Below are 17,908 nucleotides of genomic sequence, written 5' to 3'. Positions count from 1 at the left end.
CAAGTTTGTTTGTAGCGCCGCAATAATTCTCTGCCTCTGCAAGCAAACTCCATGCCTTAATGTCATAAAAGAACCTGAATAATATGGACAAGCTAGCATTTAGAGAATGAATATGTAGTTGTAGACTTGTAGTACCTTCATGATTCTTTGTTGTTCTAGGGAGGGTGGGGTATTGGGTAACCTACAAAATTCCTTTTTCAAATTACTACTACTTTGAAGACTTCCTTTTGGGTCATTCATAAGTCATTAAGCTTAATTAGTCCTCCTTTAACTAAGAATCAAGAAACATGCCATCTTCTAAGGGAGGAATACTCCATTATCACTCCATACAGTTTTATGTCCACATTCACCAAACAAACAAAAAAACAAACACAATTACTAGTCATGCAAAAACCTTTAATGTAGAAGGGGAAAAAAGAAATTGCTATGACATCATCAGACTACTATTTACCCCTCGTATGAGGTTCTTTATTATTTTCTCTCTCCTATTATGATCATACGGCCCCACATGGATGATACCGTTCTTTGTACCATCGTTGATCTAGCATCAGATTATGCAAGTATTTGTTTGTTGTGGCTGATACTTTTGTCGGCAATGACAACTAAATCACGACATAAAAATATATTGAAAATTTTAAAAATGTCTCTATCTTTCAACGCAATTCAATGGGTGAAATTAATTTATATAAAGATTTATAGTTGATGAAGCATTATAGTAAAAAATGTCACTTTCTACTAAGAAAAATATCATATCAAAACCAGGTTTATTTGTTTAAGTCTTCATTTAAATCATGATAAAGAAAGAGTGGTGATGATTTTGAATGAATGATATCTTTAGCCAGCTTAGCACATGGTACTTGACAATGCCTGATCTATTATTGAGGACATTTGGTTTTCCAGCTGATGTACTCTATAGGCAGTGTAAGCGAATTGATAATTTTTTCTTTCTCTATCATCACTGAAAAGGAGTTTGGTTTGACAGTTGGGTACTGATGAGATTTCCACTTGACTGTCAAGAGTATGAGTTGCTCACAAGCTTCCCAAATCCCACTCTCCAAAAGAATAACCCTTATTACATGTATAGTTTATATTCTTGCGGGAGATGGGGAAATAACAATTCAATCACCAAACATGTTTCCTAATGGCAACAAAAAACAGAATAACAGAATCAACTTAAAACAGTTTTTTCTTGTCCCTTAAGAAAATATATGCTATCAAATGGGTCCCTAACCTCAGATACTAAGGGCCGTTTGATAACGTTTCTGCGGTTTCTGTTTCAAGAAATGGCAGAAACATAAATTTTCGTTTCTAGAAACAGAAACGAAATTGAAGGTGTTTGATAAGTCATGTTTTTAGAAATCGATGGTAACTAGTGAAAGAATTTCCACAAGTTGTTTCCAGAAACGACAAAACAAGTTCAACAACTTATTTCGCCTGGGTCGTTTCTTGAACCATAAGTAAGTAAAAATTTCTATTTCTATTTCTAAAAATAAGTGAAACGAAACAATTTTATCAAACGCTTTTTGCTCCGTTTCTGCTGTTTCTGGAAATAGAAACGGCAGAAATGCGTTTCTTGAAACGTTATCAAACGGGCCCTAAGTATCCCTCATGAACATGACAGGCCAATTACTGTCTGCAATTCCCCCTATTTGACAGGATTCTCAAACTGTGAGCAACATCCCTTACATTTTTATGTGAAGTTAGCAAGGCCCATGAAGCAATTAGTTTGTTAGGTGCAGTTTGACTGCCTACTCTTTCAATCAAAAGGAAGAACTGAAATAAGGTCCATCACTCCATAATTCCACTGTTCTACTTAAGCTTCGGCTAGTTTTGCAATGTTATTCTGACCCAGAGAAATATAGAAGTGATGCAACATTGAGAAAAAGTTGAAAGGTTAATATTTTGGGAAAAAAACAGTTTGATGGCTCAAATGTTTAAGAGGAAAATTCATGATATTTTTTTTTTAGGTAGAGAAAATTCATGATATGAGTGGGTCACATTTAGACCAATGAAATGCATTCAATCATGAGGATAGCCTATCTATCCAACAGTGAATGACCACATCAGCCCCCATCCTGGCTTAAATCACAAGGCAGTCCAAGAAAGCCTCGCTAGAAAGGCCGTCGAGGATACAGCTTCCATTTCAAATTTCATCATAGTCAAGGATACAGCTTCCCAAAAACAATTGCAAAAAACTATCCAAACATAACAATGAAAATTCTACATTCTAGCCAGTAAACTGAAAATATGTTCAGCCATGTCCAAGTTTGAGATTACCTACAATGTTTCGCAGCAGAGTTTACACGAGGACCAGAGCACTTCTTCCAGCACACATTTGGTTAAATACCACCGCACAAAGAGAGATGACAATGAAGGCAATAAAGAATAAATATCCCAATGAAAAGAAACCATAAGGTGAGCTGTATGATGCTGGAGAAGCTGAAAAAAACTTGATATTCCATGTAGTAGTTTAGTATGTGTATCTGGAGAAAGATTTCGTTCTCACATTGCCATCTGACCCGCTGAATGATCCACACACTCAACTGTCCTCATCTTGATTCTGTACACGGGAATTGGGAAAGGAAATATGACCTTCAATAGCTGCCAGTGAAAGACTTTTGTCACAAATACTCCTATAAAAACAACTAAACCAAAAAATTTTAACTAGGCAATTTAACCATGATCAATGAGTTCACTGATCATCTGAACATCATTTCTGGGCAAGCATCTGAGATGTCTTCTGTTTCAAGGTGGTAGTCTTCCAGACAAGTAGAGAGACAGCTTGTCCCTCAGGATTGAAGCATTCTTGTCAACTGGTTCACAAATCTGCTGCCGATAACCAGAGTCATGGTGATGAGACAGGGGCATCTCGTCCTGTACCTCATCCTCTAGATCAATCACAATGTTGTGTAGCAAGCAGCAAACAAGAATAATCCTCGGTAATTTATTCTTGTCTGGTCTCCACATCACTCCTTGAATGATCCTCCACATCTCCTTCAACCTTGCCAAGGCCCTCTGTGCCACCATCCTCGTTGCAAAGTGTCGTTTGTTGAACTCAGCCCTGGTCTCGAAAAGCTCTTTTCCCTGATAGGGTACAAGAAGCCAGGGTAGAAGGGGGAACCCTGCATCTCCAATTATGTATTCCCTTACTTCTGAACCTTTGGACAGCTCTATCTGCTTCCCATTTAGCCTCTGCCCTTTTTCACAAAGCTTGAAGAAGCCTGAGCTGCGTAGCACAAGGGAGTCACTCATGCTTCCTGGCCATCCAGTCACAATGTCCCTGAACCTCATTTCAGGATCAACAATTGCCTGCAAGACCATGCTGTGATTCTTCTCACGATCAAACCACACATCATTTGTGCAGTCTACCGTAGGCAAACACATCATGATGTGAGTAGTATCAATTGCACCACAACAGTTTGGAAGGCCCCTGATCCTCTCAAACTTGGATTTTATCTGTGCCATCTCCTCTTCTGTGGCAGGCCATTGTAGGTGGTGAAGCCCTCTCTCTTCCATGGCCTCCACAAACCGCCAGGTCACTTGAGAAACGGTTGAGTGATTCATTCCAAATGACTCACCAATTGTCAACAGTGACTCGCCAGAGCTTAACCTTCGTAGAGCAACAGCAACCTGGTCATTTATAGAGAGGGGCTTTCCATTTGTACAAGTGAAGTTTGATGGCTTAGATGTCAAATCTTCCTTGACAAGTGAGCAGATGTAGTTAAAGGTCTTTCTTGAGATCTTAAAGACAGTCTCAAATTCAACCAAACCCTTTGATTGAGACAAGGGCCCTGTTAAAGAAACAAGAGACATGTCACAAATTTGGCCATTAAGATAGAAGAATTTAATATTGTTTTCGCAACCATGCAAAACAGGAAAAACACCAGCTGCTATCAGGCTTAATCTCCACTATCTTGTTTAAATAAATTGATCTAATAAAAAGAAATGCACATATTTCCTAGGAGCTGACAAAATTTAATAGAAGAGAAAGGCAGTAAAGATAAAGTATTGCATTCTTAACATGAATAGAAGATTGCATTCATTATGCATGGCTAGTGTTTATAAGCTGTAGTTTTTCTTGCCTTTCGCATACATTATCATTCTTGCACAATTTAAACAACAATGAGATGTACCAGGATCATTGTAATTTGAAGTTATGTTCGGAATATTTCCAAAGATCAGTTTGGTAAAAGGCCTAGGAATGGATCCAATTGCTTGTGGCTAACAAGGTATGGACAAAAGTTTTTAAACACTTTTCAGATTAGTCTGATTGAGTGATTGTGGCCTCATTAAAACATGTACTACCTGATTTGCTAAAATGTGCACTTAAAAATATTTTATAGAAATCCTAAGAGTCAAATACCTGAATTTAGTCCATGGATTTCTAAATGGAGAATTCCCTTCAGAAAGGGACCAATATTATTTCCAAGAATAATAAATTCCAAAAAATGTTTGTTTTAGCATCTTAATAGTTTGAAACAGATATTTATAAGACCATCTAAGGACACATAAATAGCTGACATATAATTGTATTGGCGAATAGTTGTTTGAAGGGCAAAAGAATTTCAAACCCTACAAACTTGTGCTCATGTTGGCAAAAATTTGTGAGAATGGACCAAGACACAAAGGAATTGCTGGGTCTTCAAACTTCAAAGGACAGATTTTGGATCCAGCTGGTCTTTTATTTGGAATTAAGATCAACATAGCTCTTCATGTTGTCTTTTTTGTACATGATTTTGAGATAACATGCTGATACCATACAGATTGAATATCTTGTAACTATGTTTTAGTAAAATTTTGTTATTGTTATTTTTTCTTATAACCTGGAAATAAGGTCTCTCTTTTTTTTTTTTTTTGGGGGGGTGATAAAAATGAAAAGAGAAAGATCAATTATAAGAAGAGCGGAAAGGACAGTATAATATAAGCACTTAGAAAGCTCCAAGTGGCACCAACTCAAGACTCAATCCCCAAGCATCAGTGATGGGGTTGAAATGAGCACATCCTCTCTAGGTACCTCATGCATGCATCATTATTGGAGTTGAATGTAAGCACTACATTACAGGATAGAACTCATAGAGGCATGAAGAAAGCATCAATATATTTCAACTAAATTACACCAGTGTAGTAGTATGTACCTTAAGCAACAGAATCGTCACTGTGCAGTATATTAATTATGTTCTTTTAATAAAATGCCAACATAATAACAAAGTAGGAACACTCAATTAAAGACCCAACCTTATTTAGCTGCAATTTTACTTGAAACCAGTAAGGTCACAGCCAAAGGGCTAAGGGATAAATGCTCCCCTCATGAAATATATATTTATACCTAAATTAACAAAAGCAAATGTAGGTTACATGATATGTCCTTGCTAACATGGCTAGGGATTGCATTTGGGCCGGTTAAAGTTTGCTCCCCCCACCCTTAAGGTTTTGGTCATTGGTAAGGTTGGGGTATGCATTTTGAAAACCCATGGTATTACCCCAGCTATATCTTGTAAAACTAGGGAACCCATGCATGTTTGGCAGGGCAAGTATGTTTTGCAAAATTATTGAGGGTCGGATATGGAATTGGTGATACTCATACTAGACCCACCTATTGCAACCCCTAACACTTGCCTTTTCCCTACCTTGTAAAACTAGGGAACCCCATCCATGTTTGGCAGGGCAAGTATGTTTTGCAAAAAATTTGAGGGTCGGATATGGCATTGGTGATACCCATACTAGACCCACCTGTTGCAACCCCTCACACATGCTTTTGCCCAGCTTAAGCTTTAAAGGAATATGTTGGTCATGCAACACTCCAGACGCATCTATCCACTTCATCCATACCACTTTAATTTTCTGTGAAACATCATCCTCTATATCACCTTCTTGATTTATGGTTGACTCCAGGTCTCTAAAATAGTCACTCTACAGTATCTCTCCTCCATTTTCACCAAATTGTTATGCCTCTAAGTGTAACTTTACATCATATACTCCGTCTTCATTCTATATCTTAGGACCTCTTGATTCCAGGATTGTACATAACTCCAACTTAGTGTTAATCCCAAACCAAACCCCAATATCATATCTCCCTCCTCCCTCCACCCCCCCCCCCTTTTTGAGCCATACACATGCATGCATAAAAGCACACTAGAGAGAGAGAGAGAGAGAGAGAATTCCTCTAGCAAGAATTGGATATGATGGACCAAATCATATAATTCCTTTGCCATTACGTAAGGCAATAAAGTCCAATAAAAAGTCTAGTCACTTGGTGTTACCGAACCCATTGTCTAGATGCATCTCACTCAAACATTCAAGCAGTTTCAACTTTCAAGTGAACGAATTTCTTGACATTCCACTCTATGGCTAGATCTTCTATTAAGTAAAAATTTTCATGTTTACAACTGAAGTCCTTTCCTTCAATGAATTCAAATTGGCACTCTATCACACCTCAGTGATGCAGTCCTTGGTCTTTGTTGTACATTGCATACCATTTACTTTACTTTCATCTCTCCACTTATTTCTGCAGCCATTTGTTCCAATGATGCAATGAATGCATTCCTTTTTGTTTTTCCCTTTTAAGTATTGCCACCTGTTTTCCTCAACACCCAAAGTTCAACTGCACTTATTCTAAGCATGAACTTTCTTGATTGTCCATCATCTCGATAGAACTCAGAAGGTCTTCTAGCCATATTTCAAAACTTCCCGTTCAATTTTGAGGGAATGCATCAATTACACGTCTTTATCTAAGGTAAATTTCTGTCCAGTATGCAAATAATATGCATGTGCAACATATTCTTGATAAATAAATATGTAGATTCACTAATTTTATCCTGCACTATTTGATACACAAAATTCTCTTCGATTGATCAATCATGAATGATAATCTCAGTTTGGTTCTTGCTAGCTATGATAATTAGAGTAAAAAATGGAGGAAGAGAACTTGCAAGTGGGTCTCAAGTAGTTGGGATGAAGGATATGAGGCTGAGTGACACTAGCAATAAATTATTTGTGCAGTACAGCAACACATGTTGGAAAAATGAATTTACACTCAACTCATGTACATTGTAAAAAATACACGCTGAGCTGTCTGCCTTAAGAGTTCAAACAATTTTAAGTACACTTGGGGCATTTTCCCATTGCTACAACCTTGGGCACACCTCAAGGCATACTTCTCAAACATCTTCTAAACCATCACATGAAATCAGACCAAACTTGGAAGCAAACCAACATAAAAAAAATTAACCAAAACAATATAAAAGAACCCATCCATACAGCTGGAACTTCTTAATCAGCAACCCATACACATTTACTCCAGTAAACTATAAATAACACATGCACTAAGAAATTAAGAGGAAACAAATATAACTAAAACAGAAATTGTTCTCACATTTTAGACCAAACACCCACAATAAAAGCCAATATGCATGAGCCACATTGCTACGTAAATATCACCAATATTCTGCAGCCCAACAGATTTACTGATTTGTATTTTGTAGTAAGATTAACATCACCCAATAACAAATATCTACACAAAATCTGGTCAAGTTCCCATTCTCCAGGTTTTCAAGTATCGTGCAGGAATTTGCCCTTTTCCCAAAGCCAACAGATCTTCTAAACTTTAACTTGGAAGAAAGACAGCAAAACCTCTGTACCACTTCCTTCTTCCCCCGCCACACACACACACAACAGAAAAGAAAAAATCGAAAGTATATTCAGATGGGTTTCCCATGCCAAGTTCCTAAATCCAAAAAACATACCCTGTCTCTTAAATGTATATTAAGCATCGAGAGGGCCTTCATATGATTGCTTTGCTTGTGACACACAATAAAATTTCATAAAGAAAATCATATCCTAACCCAATTATAGCGATGTAGGAATAAAATTGTCGAATAGGATTAAAGAATTTAGTTTAGAGTCTCATATGAGATAGGGGGTTTAAAGGAGTGAAGAGTTCAACGAATTATGCAGAAAGAGCATTTGGTGGCTGGCTGATAGGTTATAACTAAGATGATGCTTCAGTGATGAAAAAGGTATATGTCTATCGAAAAAAAATTATGAAAGATATACTGGGCTTCTTTTTCTTTCTTTCTTTTTTTTTTTTTTGTGGGGGGGTGTTGGGGGGTGGGGGGGTTGAGCGCACTCCTTTGTTCATGGGATTCAATACATTCTTCTCTGCTTTCAACTTTCAACCCTATTTATCTGTATTTTGCGAGGTTAGAATAGTGCTGAGTGTAAGTGTGTAACGTCCCAGAATTCCAGGGGTATGCACATGGTTGGATGAGAGGATGGCATTCGTGTAATTTTGAGATTATGGGCTAATTTATGTAAGGGTTGGCCTTTTCTTTTATTTTCTACTAGGAAATATCTGCTATAGAAGTTCTGCTTGGAAAGAAAGCAATGAGGATTTCCGAGGCCTTTGGACTCTTCTTCCTTTTTTAGCCTCCAAATCTATTCATTCTCAAATTAAATACAATTATTTAATTAAACATATTCTTGTTTTCTATTCTTTGTTTCATTTTCACTTTCTTCGTGGTATTTTTACTCATAAATAAGTCTGCCATGGACTGAGCTATAAAATGAGATCACTGGACTACCTGCAACCATCATCATTGTCGTAAAGTGTTTTGCAACAAAATCATGCTTTTGGAGTCTCAAATAGTATAGCTGCACATTTTTGTTCAGATTTCTACTTCCTCACTAGCATGTTATTCTATTACTAATTGATTTTGGTAGGTTTCTTTCTGGATTCTTCAATAGAATAAGTGCAAATTTATGTGTTGGTTAATTCTTATGGTAGTTCCTTTGATTTCTACTGGTGTTTCATGTTTTAAGAACCAAGACTCCTGTTTTGTCTTCAGCTGATATATGAGGATTGGGCTCTCATGGAAGATCAAGTGCTCAATTGATGCCATTGAAGTTAGGATGTAAGGTGAAGACAATTAGGAGTTTTAGAATGCTTAAAAGGTACTGGCTACAGGTGCTGAAGTAGGTTTATGGGGTCAAAGTCAAATTTGGTAGAAATTTATCATGGTCTACCACCATATAATGTATGTATGCCATCGATTCATGAAATTAGGTGAAAGGTTAATAGATTCTTGAGATCACGGTCTGAAACAGCTAAATTATCTCATGGCTAGTGCAGTAAAAGGAAAATAAAAATAAACAGTCATTTCATAAGAAAAGGTTTAAAAATAAGACAGAAAGAAACGACAAACTAGAATCAATCTAGTATCATTCGCAGAATCACCCCAGCAAATGACAGAACGATACCTTTGAAGAAATGTATCTGGAACTCCAAATCAAATTATATAGAATTCTCCTACATTTTGGAGCCTTACCCCACTCTAACTTTGGCACTCATGTACCCAAAACAACCCATGGGATAACTCAGTAATATCCGGGCTTCAAAAGTGGGGGTGGGGAGCCTTCTACTATGTTTGGACAGATGGTACCACCGAAAAATAGGCCCAAGAACATGATATAACCATAGTTTTTAAGGCGCTGGTAAGGCGACAAAATAGGCCCAAGAACATGATATAATCATATTACTAATGAACCAGACTGAGATTAAGAAAAAAAAATGGAAAACAAAAACTCCAAGCAACCTAGCTTCCCATACACCCCCACAATCGTTTTATGGAGCCAACCTTCTTGGCTGTTTTGAAACATACTCAGCTTCCAATTTCTATCCAACTATGACCAGTTCAGAGTTGTCAAACCACAGGTGAACTTGATGACAACATGATAGTCATGGAATTCAATGGATGTAAATGAGTTAAACATAGTTACTTGGCAGTGAGAATATTATCTTCTCTTGGCCAGTTGGTTGGGTTACTTCTGTAACTATAATTATTCAGAATCATGGGTCTGGAATTGGATCAGTAAGCAGTTCATTGAACTTAATGGATAGCTGTGCAATGAACTCTGGAAGTAGGGAGGTTGCAATTTAGAAAATTTAAGATGAGAGAAAGAAGTACAAGGCAATCCTCAGGGAGAACCCAAAACACATTCTACCCATCAGGTGCTACCCCATCAGTTCAGTCTTTACTATGGAGCTACATTTGTAATAAGTAATAACCATATTCTGCAGTCCAACCAAGAAATACCTAAGGTAGTCAAATCAAGGAATGTTGAACATACAAAGATTTAGATCCTCCAAAAATCAGGCCAGCAATGAATAATTTGGGTTGTGGACAAAGTTCAGCTAGATCACATAGAAATCAGAACTAGGTGTCAAGGACACTTTTAAGGACATTAATTTGAAGCTGATACATTATGTTCAGGTATTAAAATGAGGGGTTGGAACAAAAGATTCCATGGTAAATCCAAATTAGGTTAGGCCTTGCAGTTACGAAAGAAATTAGTTTTAAGCTTGAATTAGCTTAATCAGCAAAAATGGTCTAAGAGGGCAGCAGAAATAATGGAGAGAGAGTGAGAGAGAGAGAGAGAGAGAGAGAGGCATGATCCTGTCACAATTACAAGCATCCAATCTAGTGTTAGGGCTATTTTATCTGAAAAAACAGCAAGCTTTCCATTAGTTGGAAATAGACTAACAGATGTCTATAATTGATTACAAGGAACAGCATCCCCGAGTAGGCGAGCCTGTGGCACAACGGTTAAGTTTCACTATTGCAACACGTTGGCCACAGGTTCAAAACTTGGAAACAACCTCTTCTGCGAAACAAGGGGTAAGGTTGCATACACTTGCCCCTCCCAGACCCTGCAGTGGCAGGAGCCTTGTGCACTGGGTTGCTCTTTTTTAAGGAACAGCATCCCTGATTTCAGTAGATCAGATACTTGATGACCTTCTTAATAACTATGCCCAACTGTGGCTTCCAACTGGTCAGCCTCTTACACAACATATAGTCCCAAGTAACAGATATGCCAAAGGCGGCGAGACATCTTTGCTAAAATATGAACCACAAAAAATCTATCCAAAAAAATGGCCACAATGTGTGGCCAATTTCTACCATCACCCTAAGTAGATCAGGTTTCTAACTGTTCCTATGTAACCTTATCCCTCTTGAAAAAATGCCCATGTGAATGAAAGAGGAAAACATCAGATCTCCCCTGGCATTGCAAAACACTCTACCACGCCCACCAGTACCAGGCACCAGGATGCTTCATCAGTATAAAGCCCTATTAGATAAATAGAGGGTTAATCCATATATATATATATATATATTTAATTCTTTTATTTGTATTTTACTGTTTCAATGCCTAGCTCCCAAACTTTGGTTAACATAGTTGGAGTACCATGAAGACCCATCGCCACACCCTACAAATCCAAAAATTGAAGTACTACAAAATTGGACTTTCTGAATCTAGTTTAGAAATAGTTACAGAATTTTCTGGTAAACCGTAACAATTGACAGGTATACAAGTGTTGGTCTTTTCTCTGTACATCGAATGATCCAGCCCCATATGTAGAGCTTATCATAAGCCTTTGAGTATATTTGAGATCTATAAATAGCTAATGTGTCTTCTTGTCAGCAGCATGCTCTGTCTCCATCCAATCACAGGAGCAAAAACAGAAACTTTAACTCCTTTTGACAATCAACTTTCAAATGACTTCATGGTACGACAGTGAAGTGTAGATTGGCCGCCAAGTAAGAAATTAACTAAAATAAGGTAGGACATGTCAAAATATCATGTCTAAGTGTGTAACCCTTCAAAGTTTCAAGAGGAGGCAGTGAGACAGGTCCTCATCAGTTCCTCAAGCAATAACATTATGTCAGATTCGTTATATGCATTGCATCTTCTCAGTATCCAATCTAACCATACTAACAAAAAACCCAGAATTACATCAGGAAGTGTCAAGAGATAAGTGGCAATTGAAATGCCAAGGAAGATTGGGGTTTCCCTTTAAAGGAACCCAAATGCATTTTAAATAGGTCATTGGCACACTTGTATCAGAAACAATAACAAAGCAGATAGTCAATTTGAATATCCAAAACTGGATTAAACCCATATTAATACAGTGGAACTGAGAAACAAAGAGAAAACCTAGCAAAGAACATCATCACCATCACACAATTCAAACCCAACGAGAGCAATATCAATAAAATCAACACATGGAACAAAAAAATAAAAAAAGGCAAGGAAGATATACCAGTAATCCTCCTGGAGAATTCATCCCACCAATCGGCACGCTCCTCTTGTTCCGAAGACGCAGAAGCAGCAGAGGCGTTTCGCTCGAACTTCTTCTCAACCCTCCTCCTCTTCTTGAACCCTCTCACTGGTCCCATCGAAACTCTTTTTAAAACCCAAGGGATTGGAAGCTCAGAGGGTCCTACCAACGTCAGCAGACCAAAATCAAACAAACGAAACAAAATTCATATGGACAATACCCATTACAGATTTCATGCCAACAACACAAAACACACACAGAGAGAAGGAGAAATGAGGAATAAATGGAGTGGTGGGTGCTTAGGAATCCGATCATGCAAAGATGTTGAACAGGTGAAAGTGGATAGTTGTGTTAGAAACTGGTAGTGCTTGAAAGTTGAAGCTTTGAACTAGAAAAACATGTATTGGATGAGAGAGAAGAAGAGTAAGAAAGTAATTAGAGGAGAAAACTGAAAAAGCCTAGTGAAGATTGATGAGAGAAAAAGATGAGAAATCTTCAGGGACGTTAAGGAAAGAAGGGTATCTAACACAAAACATTGATATTTGTAATGGACAATGTAGCAACTTTGCCATGTTTGTAACACATACTTACAAGAGAGACTTCGATATGGACAACCACTATTCGCTCAGTAGCCTTCCAACTCACTACTCCCTACTACCAAAACCCAAACTCAAAAGACTCTTCCTTTGTTTCTCTATCCCAATCTCGACTGTAAGAGAGAGAGAGAGAGAGAGAGAGATCATATACAAAATTTTGCTGCAATCCGGGCAGTACGAATGTTCCTATGGGCTACTTATGAAACCATAGGAGAACATAGGAGAAGGAAATTATTCCATTTCAATGCATGCGATTGCCAATTCTAATGTCCGGATTGTAGCAAAAAGAAGTTTTCCATGTATATCATCTTTTTTTTTTTCATATTTATCATTGTCACCAATGATAAACCGGCGGAAATAAATGATAGTATAACATATGTTACATGACATATCTGTCTTTTTATTGTGGGAAGGGAAAAATAAACATAGGCAAATGCAAGCGTATGATATGCTCTCGGGCGAATATGGCGTGAAATGTAATCCCTTCACAATACCAATAGGAGTGCAAGAGGATGAGACATAATTGAAGGTGAGGAAAAAACAGAGGATGTAAGAAGGTATATAATCCGCAAGCCAACTAAGACTGCACGAGAGGATGAGATATGGTTGAAGGATAGGGTGTCATGAAAGAGAAAATGTAAAAAAGGAAAATAACGCAGCCAACGTGGGATCAATTTTTTGTTAAAAAAAAATATGAAAAATTTTTTTTCGCCCACCCACACCCAAATATTGGTACATTATTGTCCTCTCACATACAATTTTTTGTTGCTTTTTTCTCTCTTGCTCTTACCATGTGGACCTATTTGAATGATACTGCTCTCTTTGTCACTATTTATGTGGCATGAGAGATTTCTCTTCCCTCCCCCACACACCCCCCACCTCCAAAAAAAACACAATTAGAGAGTGGTGGAGAACCCTTTTTCAAAAAGTATATTAGAAAATCAACTAAGGCTATGTTTGGTAGCCAAGAGAATAAAAGAAAAGAAAAAAGAATCTAGAAAAAAAAAGAAAATAAAAGAGAAGAAAAGAGAAGAAATGGTGAGAAAATCAAAAGAGTGTATGTTTGGTTATCAAGAGAAGAAAAAAAAAGAAAAAAATTCAAAAAAAAAATTTGAATTTTAAGAGAGATACATAGGAAATCATTATGTAATCATTTATTTATTGTCTTATTATATTTTCATATTTTCTCATGTTTTTTTATGTTTTTGGCAAGAAAAATTTTAGAGGAGCAAAAGAAAATTTCACAATTCCCAAGGAGAATTTTGAATTTGAAAAGTTCTCTTAAGTGAAGACATAGCAAGTGTAAAGAAAAATTCTTAACCTAAGTAAAAAAGTACAAAAAATATATATATATATATTTTTTTTTTTTTTCCTTCTCTTGGTAACCAAACATAGCCTAAAAGAAAAAATGCCATGGGATGGTACACTTGCATTCTTTCATGGGAAAATTACGTGATTACCCACTTTTAGGTTTCTCTTTACAAAATTACCTATCAAAAGTTTCAGTTAACAAAATTACCCAAAATTAGGTTTCCATTTACAAAATTATCAACTTAAAGTTTAAGTTAACAAAAATACCAAAAATTGAGTTTGGGTTTACAAAACTACCCACTCAAAGTTTTAATAATAAAAATGTACATGCTTATATGTGGAAGATGAAGAATTACTATTTTTGGTAGTTTTGTAAACTCAAAACCTGATTTTGGGTATTTTTGTTAACTAAAACTTTGTCTGGGTGGTTTTGTAAACCCAAATCTAATTTTGGGTATTTTTGTTAACCAAAACCTTTTGTTGGTAATTTTATAAAAGGGAACCCAAAAGTGGGTAATCATGTAATTTTCCCTTCTTTCATTCTCCCTTCACATGAATTGACTTTGCTAGCCTCCCTTTCCACTTTAATTGAGAGAGAGAGAGAGAGAGAGAGAGAGAGAGAGAGAGAGAGAGAGAGGGTCTAAAGTGGTTTGCTTGGAACTTTGGAGTCTTTGAAAGTCTTTTTACTTCCCCCTTTAAAATTTGAAAGTCTTTGAAGTCTTCGTCTGTTTTATTCTCGTATGATCATCAATGGACGGCTGGATGCACATTGATTGCCAACTTCAGTGAGGGTTACAATTGAAAATATGAACAGACAAATAGAGTGACAAAAACACCACTCTGACATGATATGTTCGATTTATATTCAGTGTTGACGGCTAGACCTGAGACATGGTGCTCGTGGGGAAAAGTAAACGATTGTCTGATCTCTTTTGACTAGTCCTTTTGATCATATGATTAGGATTCATCCAGTAGCATGTGGATGCCATATAATGGGCTATGATGAATGCAGGAAAAGCAGGGAAAGTACTGCTTTCGGCATCCCGCCAAAAAACATAAAAACGAAAATCTAAAAGACAGGCAGAGCAGGAGGCAGTGATCCATTCCAGGGTCATATGGAAGACGTCAGCGTTGAATCGAACCATTAATTTGGAATATTTGGACCTTTGAATTAATTTCAATTAATGGATGGGTTCTTAAACAACAGAATACCTAAATGTAGAGTGTCAAAACCTAGCCCAAATGGATAAAATTTAATGAAACCAATCGATAAAACCCAAATCAATCTTTATAGGATTAGTTTTGGACTAAGACATGTTGGGATTGGTTAAAAATTGGTCCAAATCGAACCGATCAATAACCAACTTGAAATCGAATTGAATGAAACCAATAAAAAAATTAAATGATTATGAGATCATAAATTGGTGAATTGACTATTCATTTTTTACAATATTAATGATAAAATTTTTTATTATAAGTGGAACTGTTACAAATAATTGAATATTAGATTATGAATATAAAAATTGATTTGTAAATTGTAATAATACTTCCATTGATTTCCTTGTTCAGTCTACAAAACTAGTTTGATAGTTAAATGAATGATTGGATAATAGGATTCATTTTGTGATTTCAATATTAGTTATATTCTTACTAATTTGTTACCATTGGTTTCAATGTTAGTCATCTTTTTATTACAACGATAAACCATGATTTAATCATAAAATTAAAGTGTTTTTTTTTTTTTTTGGTCATATCTTGTCACTATAAATTATGAATGTAAGATTTCATTATGGTTCAAGCCCAATAATAAATCGATCTAAACTAGTATTAACTCGATATTGAAAATTGAAATAAACCGAAACCAAACCGAATCGAAAAAAGAAATCGAAGTTCCTTAATGGATTAGTTTTGGTCTCCCTCATTCTTAGACCGAAACCGATTCAAATCGATCGAAACTGACCGATTGGCACCCCTACCGAAATGCGCAAGCATTCATAAACTATCACCAAAAAAAAAAAAAAAATGATAATAATAATATTTTTGAAAAATGTCTAGATCTACAAGATAATAAAATTAATTACAAAACAAGTATATTTGATTTTATTTACGTTTATTTTGTGTAAACTTACTTGAATTGTAATTCTTTATCTTATTTGGTAAATCTAAGAAATTGTTCTTATTTTCATTTGGGGGTAATAGAATCTCAAAAAATACGATTCAGGCCGAGTTGGATTGAAATTAGGCTAGACCAATTGTACCCAAAAATAAAAAAACCTAGGATGATTACCCTTCTATCTCATGACTACCCTTCTAAAATTGATAGTATGTGTTACAAATAATATGATGGTATGGAAAATTTATCAAACTCCACAAATCATAGTTGGAAAATCAGGTTTTGACTAGGAAGACTCACCCGAGTCGAGTCAAAATTTAAGATTCCTGATCAAGAGTCACGAAGATTCGCCTTATGTTAAAAAAAAAACAAGACTCGACACGAGTCAAGACAATTCTACATTGACTCGATTTTTTGGCTGAGTCTTAAAAAACCCACCAAATCTAGTCATTATATCAAGGCACTTAAAAAAAAAATCAAATAAAATCTCTTTACAATCCCAAATCCCAAGACTCCTAACCTTAGTAAGGTCTCCTATTCTTTTCTTTTTACCAAAAGGAGTTTGAGACTCAAGAAATTTCCCGTATTCTTAAGTCCAAAATTCTTATTTTATTGGAATTTTTTTGTTTTTTGTTGGAAGTTGGATTATTGGAAGATATAATCTATATTTTCTAATCCTTAACTCTAACCTAACGTTCTAATCAAGAGAAAGACTCTTGCCTACAACACTCGAATTATTGATATGTAATTTTCTAACTTTTTCATATATTTTTGTATTTTTATGATTTATTTATATAATTATTGCATTTAAATGTACATAAAACAGAAAAAACAAGACTCGGCTTGACTGGGTTTAATCAGGTCGACTCACTAGGTTTTTTACCGATAAATCAAGTCGAAAAACCTGATTTTCCAACAATGCCACAAATATATATATATATATATATATATATATAATATTGGTTTATATGATTTTGTACAAATATATCATTTGTTGTGAAAGTCATCAATAAGAAAAAGGACACACGACCAAGGTGGACATGTCCATTATATGCTCTCTTCTCTCCTTATTTAAATGATGCAGATTCTCTCTATATAAATGGACAACAATCGAAAATCTTTTCCTCTCTAGATCGCTGATCTTCAGACAGTGTTTCCACCATTCTTCCTTCTTTCAATAAAATGTTAATCTTCTATAAAAAAAAAATATATATATATATATATATATGGCTTTGTGCCATATTGTTATGAGTGGGGAACCCACCATTATTTCATTTTCATTTTGATATTTAACAAAATCCTAGTAGTAAAGAATTCTCCCAAAAACCACTTGCATTTGAAGTTAAATTGCGATTTTTTTTCTTCTTTAAACATTGTTCCTTTTATATTTCTTGGGCTAGCCCAATCTCTTAATTAGGCCTAACGGTTTTACCAAAAAAAAAAAATTAGGCCCAATGGCTTCCAGAGAAAGGAAATGTGCAAGCACGCTGTTTAGAAGGACGCCCTTTTGTTGGTAACATATTTTTTCTTGTGGGCTGGTGGCCCATTTCCATACACAAGAAGCTATTTTTGGTTGGGGGTAAAGTAAAAGAGTTCCTTGGGCAAGATGATCACTTGGGACGGGCCAAGCCTAAAAGGTGGGCCCATCTGGAACGTAAAGACCAATCTACTAAAATTTCAAGCCAGCGTCTGCTCTACGGTTTTATGGACCCAGTCTTTCTTACCCCGTAGTGAAGAGAGAATCTTTTCATCCACATGATCTGATACTATGAT

The 17,908-nt window shown here is 36.1% G+C and overlaps 1 protein-coding gene across 3 annotated transcripts; it reads right to left on the bottom strand.

The window, feature by feature from the left end:
• Positions 1–2,057: 2,057 nt before the first annotated feature.
• Positions 2,058–12,837, bottom strand: LOC122066077 (protein ALP1-like). 3 transcript variants are annotated; one of them, XM_042629906.1, is made up of 3 exons: positions 12,707–12,837; positions 12,098–12,277; positions 2,058–3,791 (listed from the first exon to the last, which is right to left on the bottom strand). In XM_042629906.1, the coding sequence occupies exons 2-3, from the start codon at positions 12,231–12,233 to the stop codon at positions 2,746–2,748; spliced, it is 1,182 nt and encodes a 393-aa protein (XP_042485840.1). In that variant the 5' UTR covers positions 12,234–12,277; positions 12,707–12,837; the 3' UTR covers positions 2,058–2,745. The 3 variants fall into 3 exon arrangements, with proteins under 3 accessions (XP_042485840.1, XP_042485842.1, XP_042485841.1); XM_042629908.1 differs by having other exon boundaries at positions 12,703–12,827; XM_042629907.1 differs by lacking the exon at positions 12,707–12,837 and having other exon boundaries at positions 12,098–12,666.
• Positions 12,838–17,908: the final 5,071 nt, after the last annotated feature.

This window comes from Macadamia integrifolia, unplaced genomic scaffold, assembly GCF_013358625.1.
Source record: "Macadamia integrifolia cultivar HAES 741 unplaced genomic scaffold, SCU_Mint_v3 scaffold2219, whole genome shotgun sequence".
Classification (NCBI taxonomy): Eukaryota; Viridiplantae; Streptophyta; class Magnoliopsida; order Proteales; family Proteaceae; genus Macadamia; species Macadamia integrifolia.
This window is presented reverse-complemented; position numbering and strand designations above follow the sequence as displayed.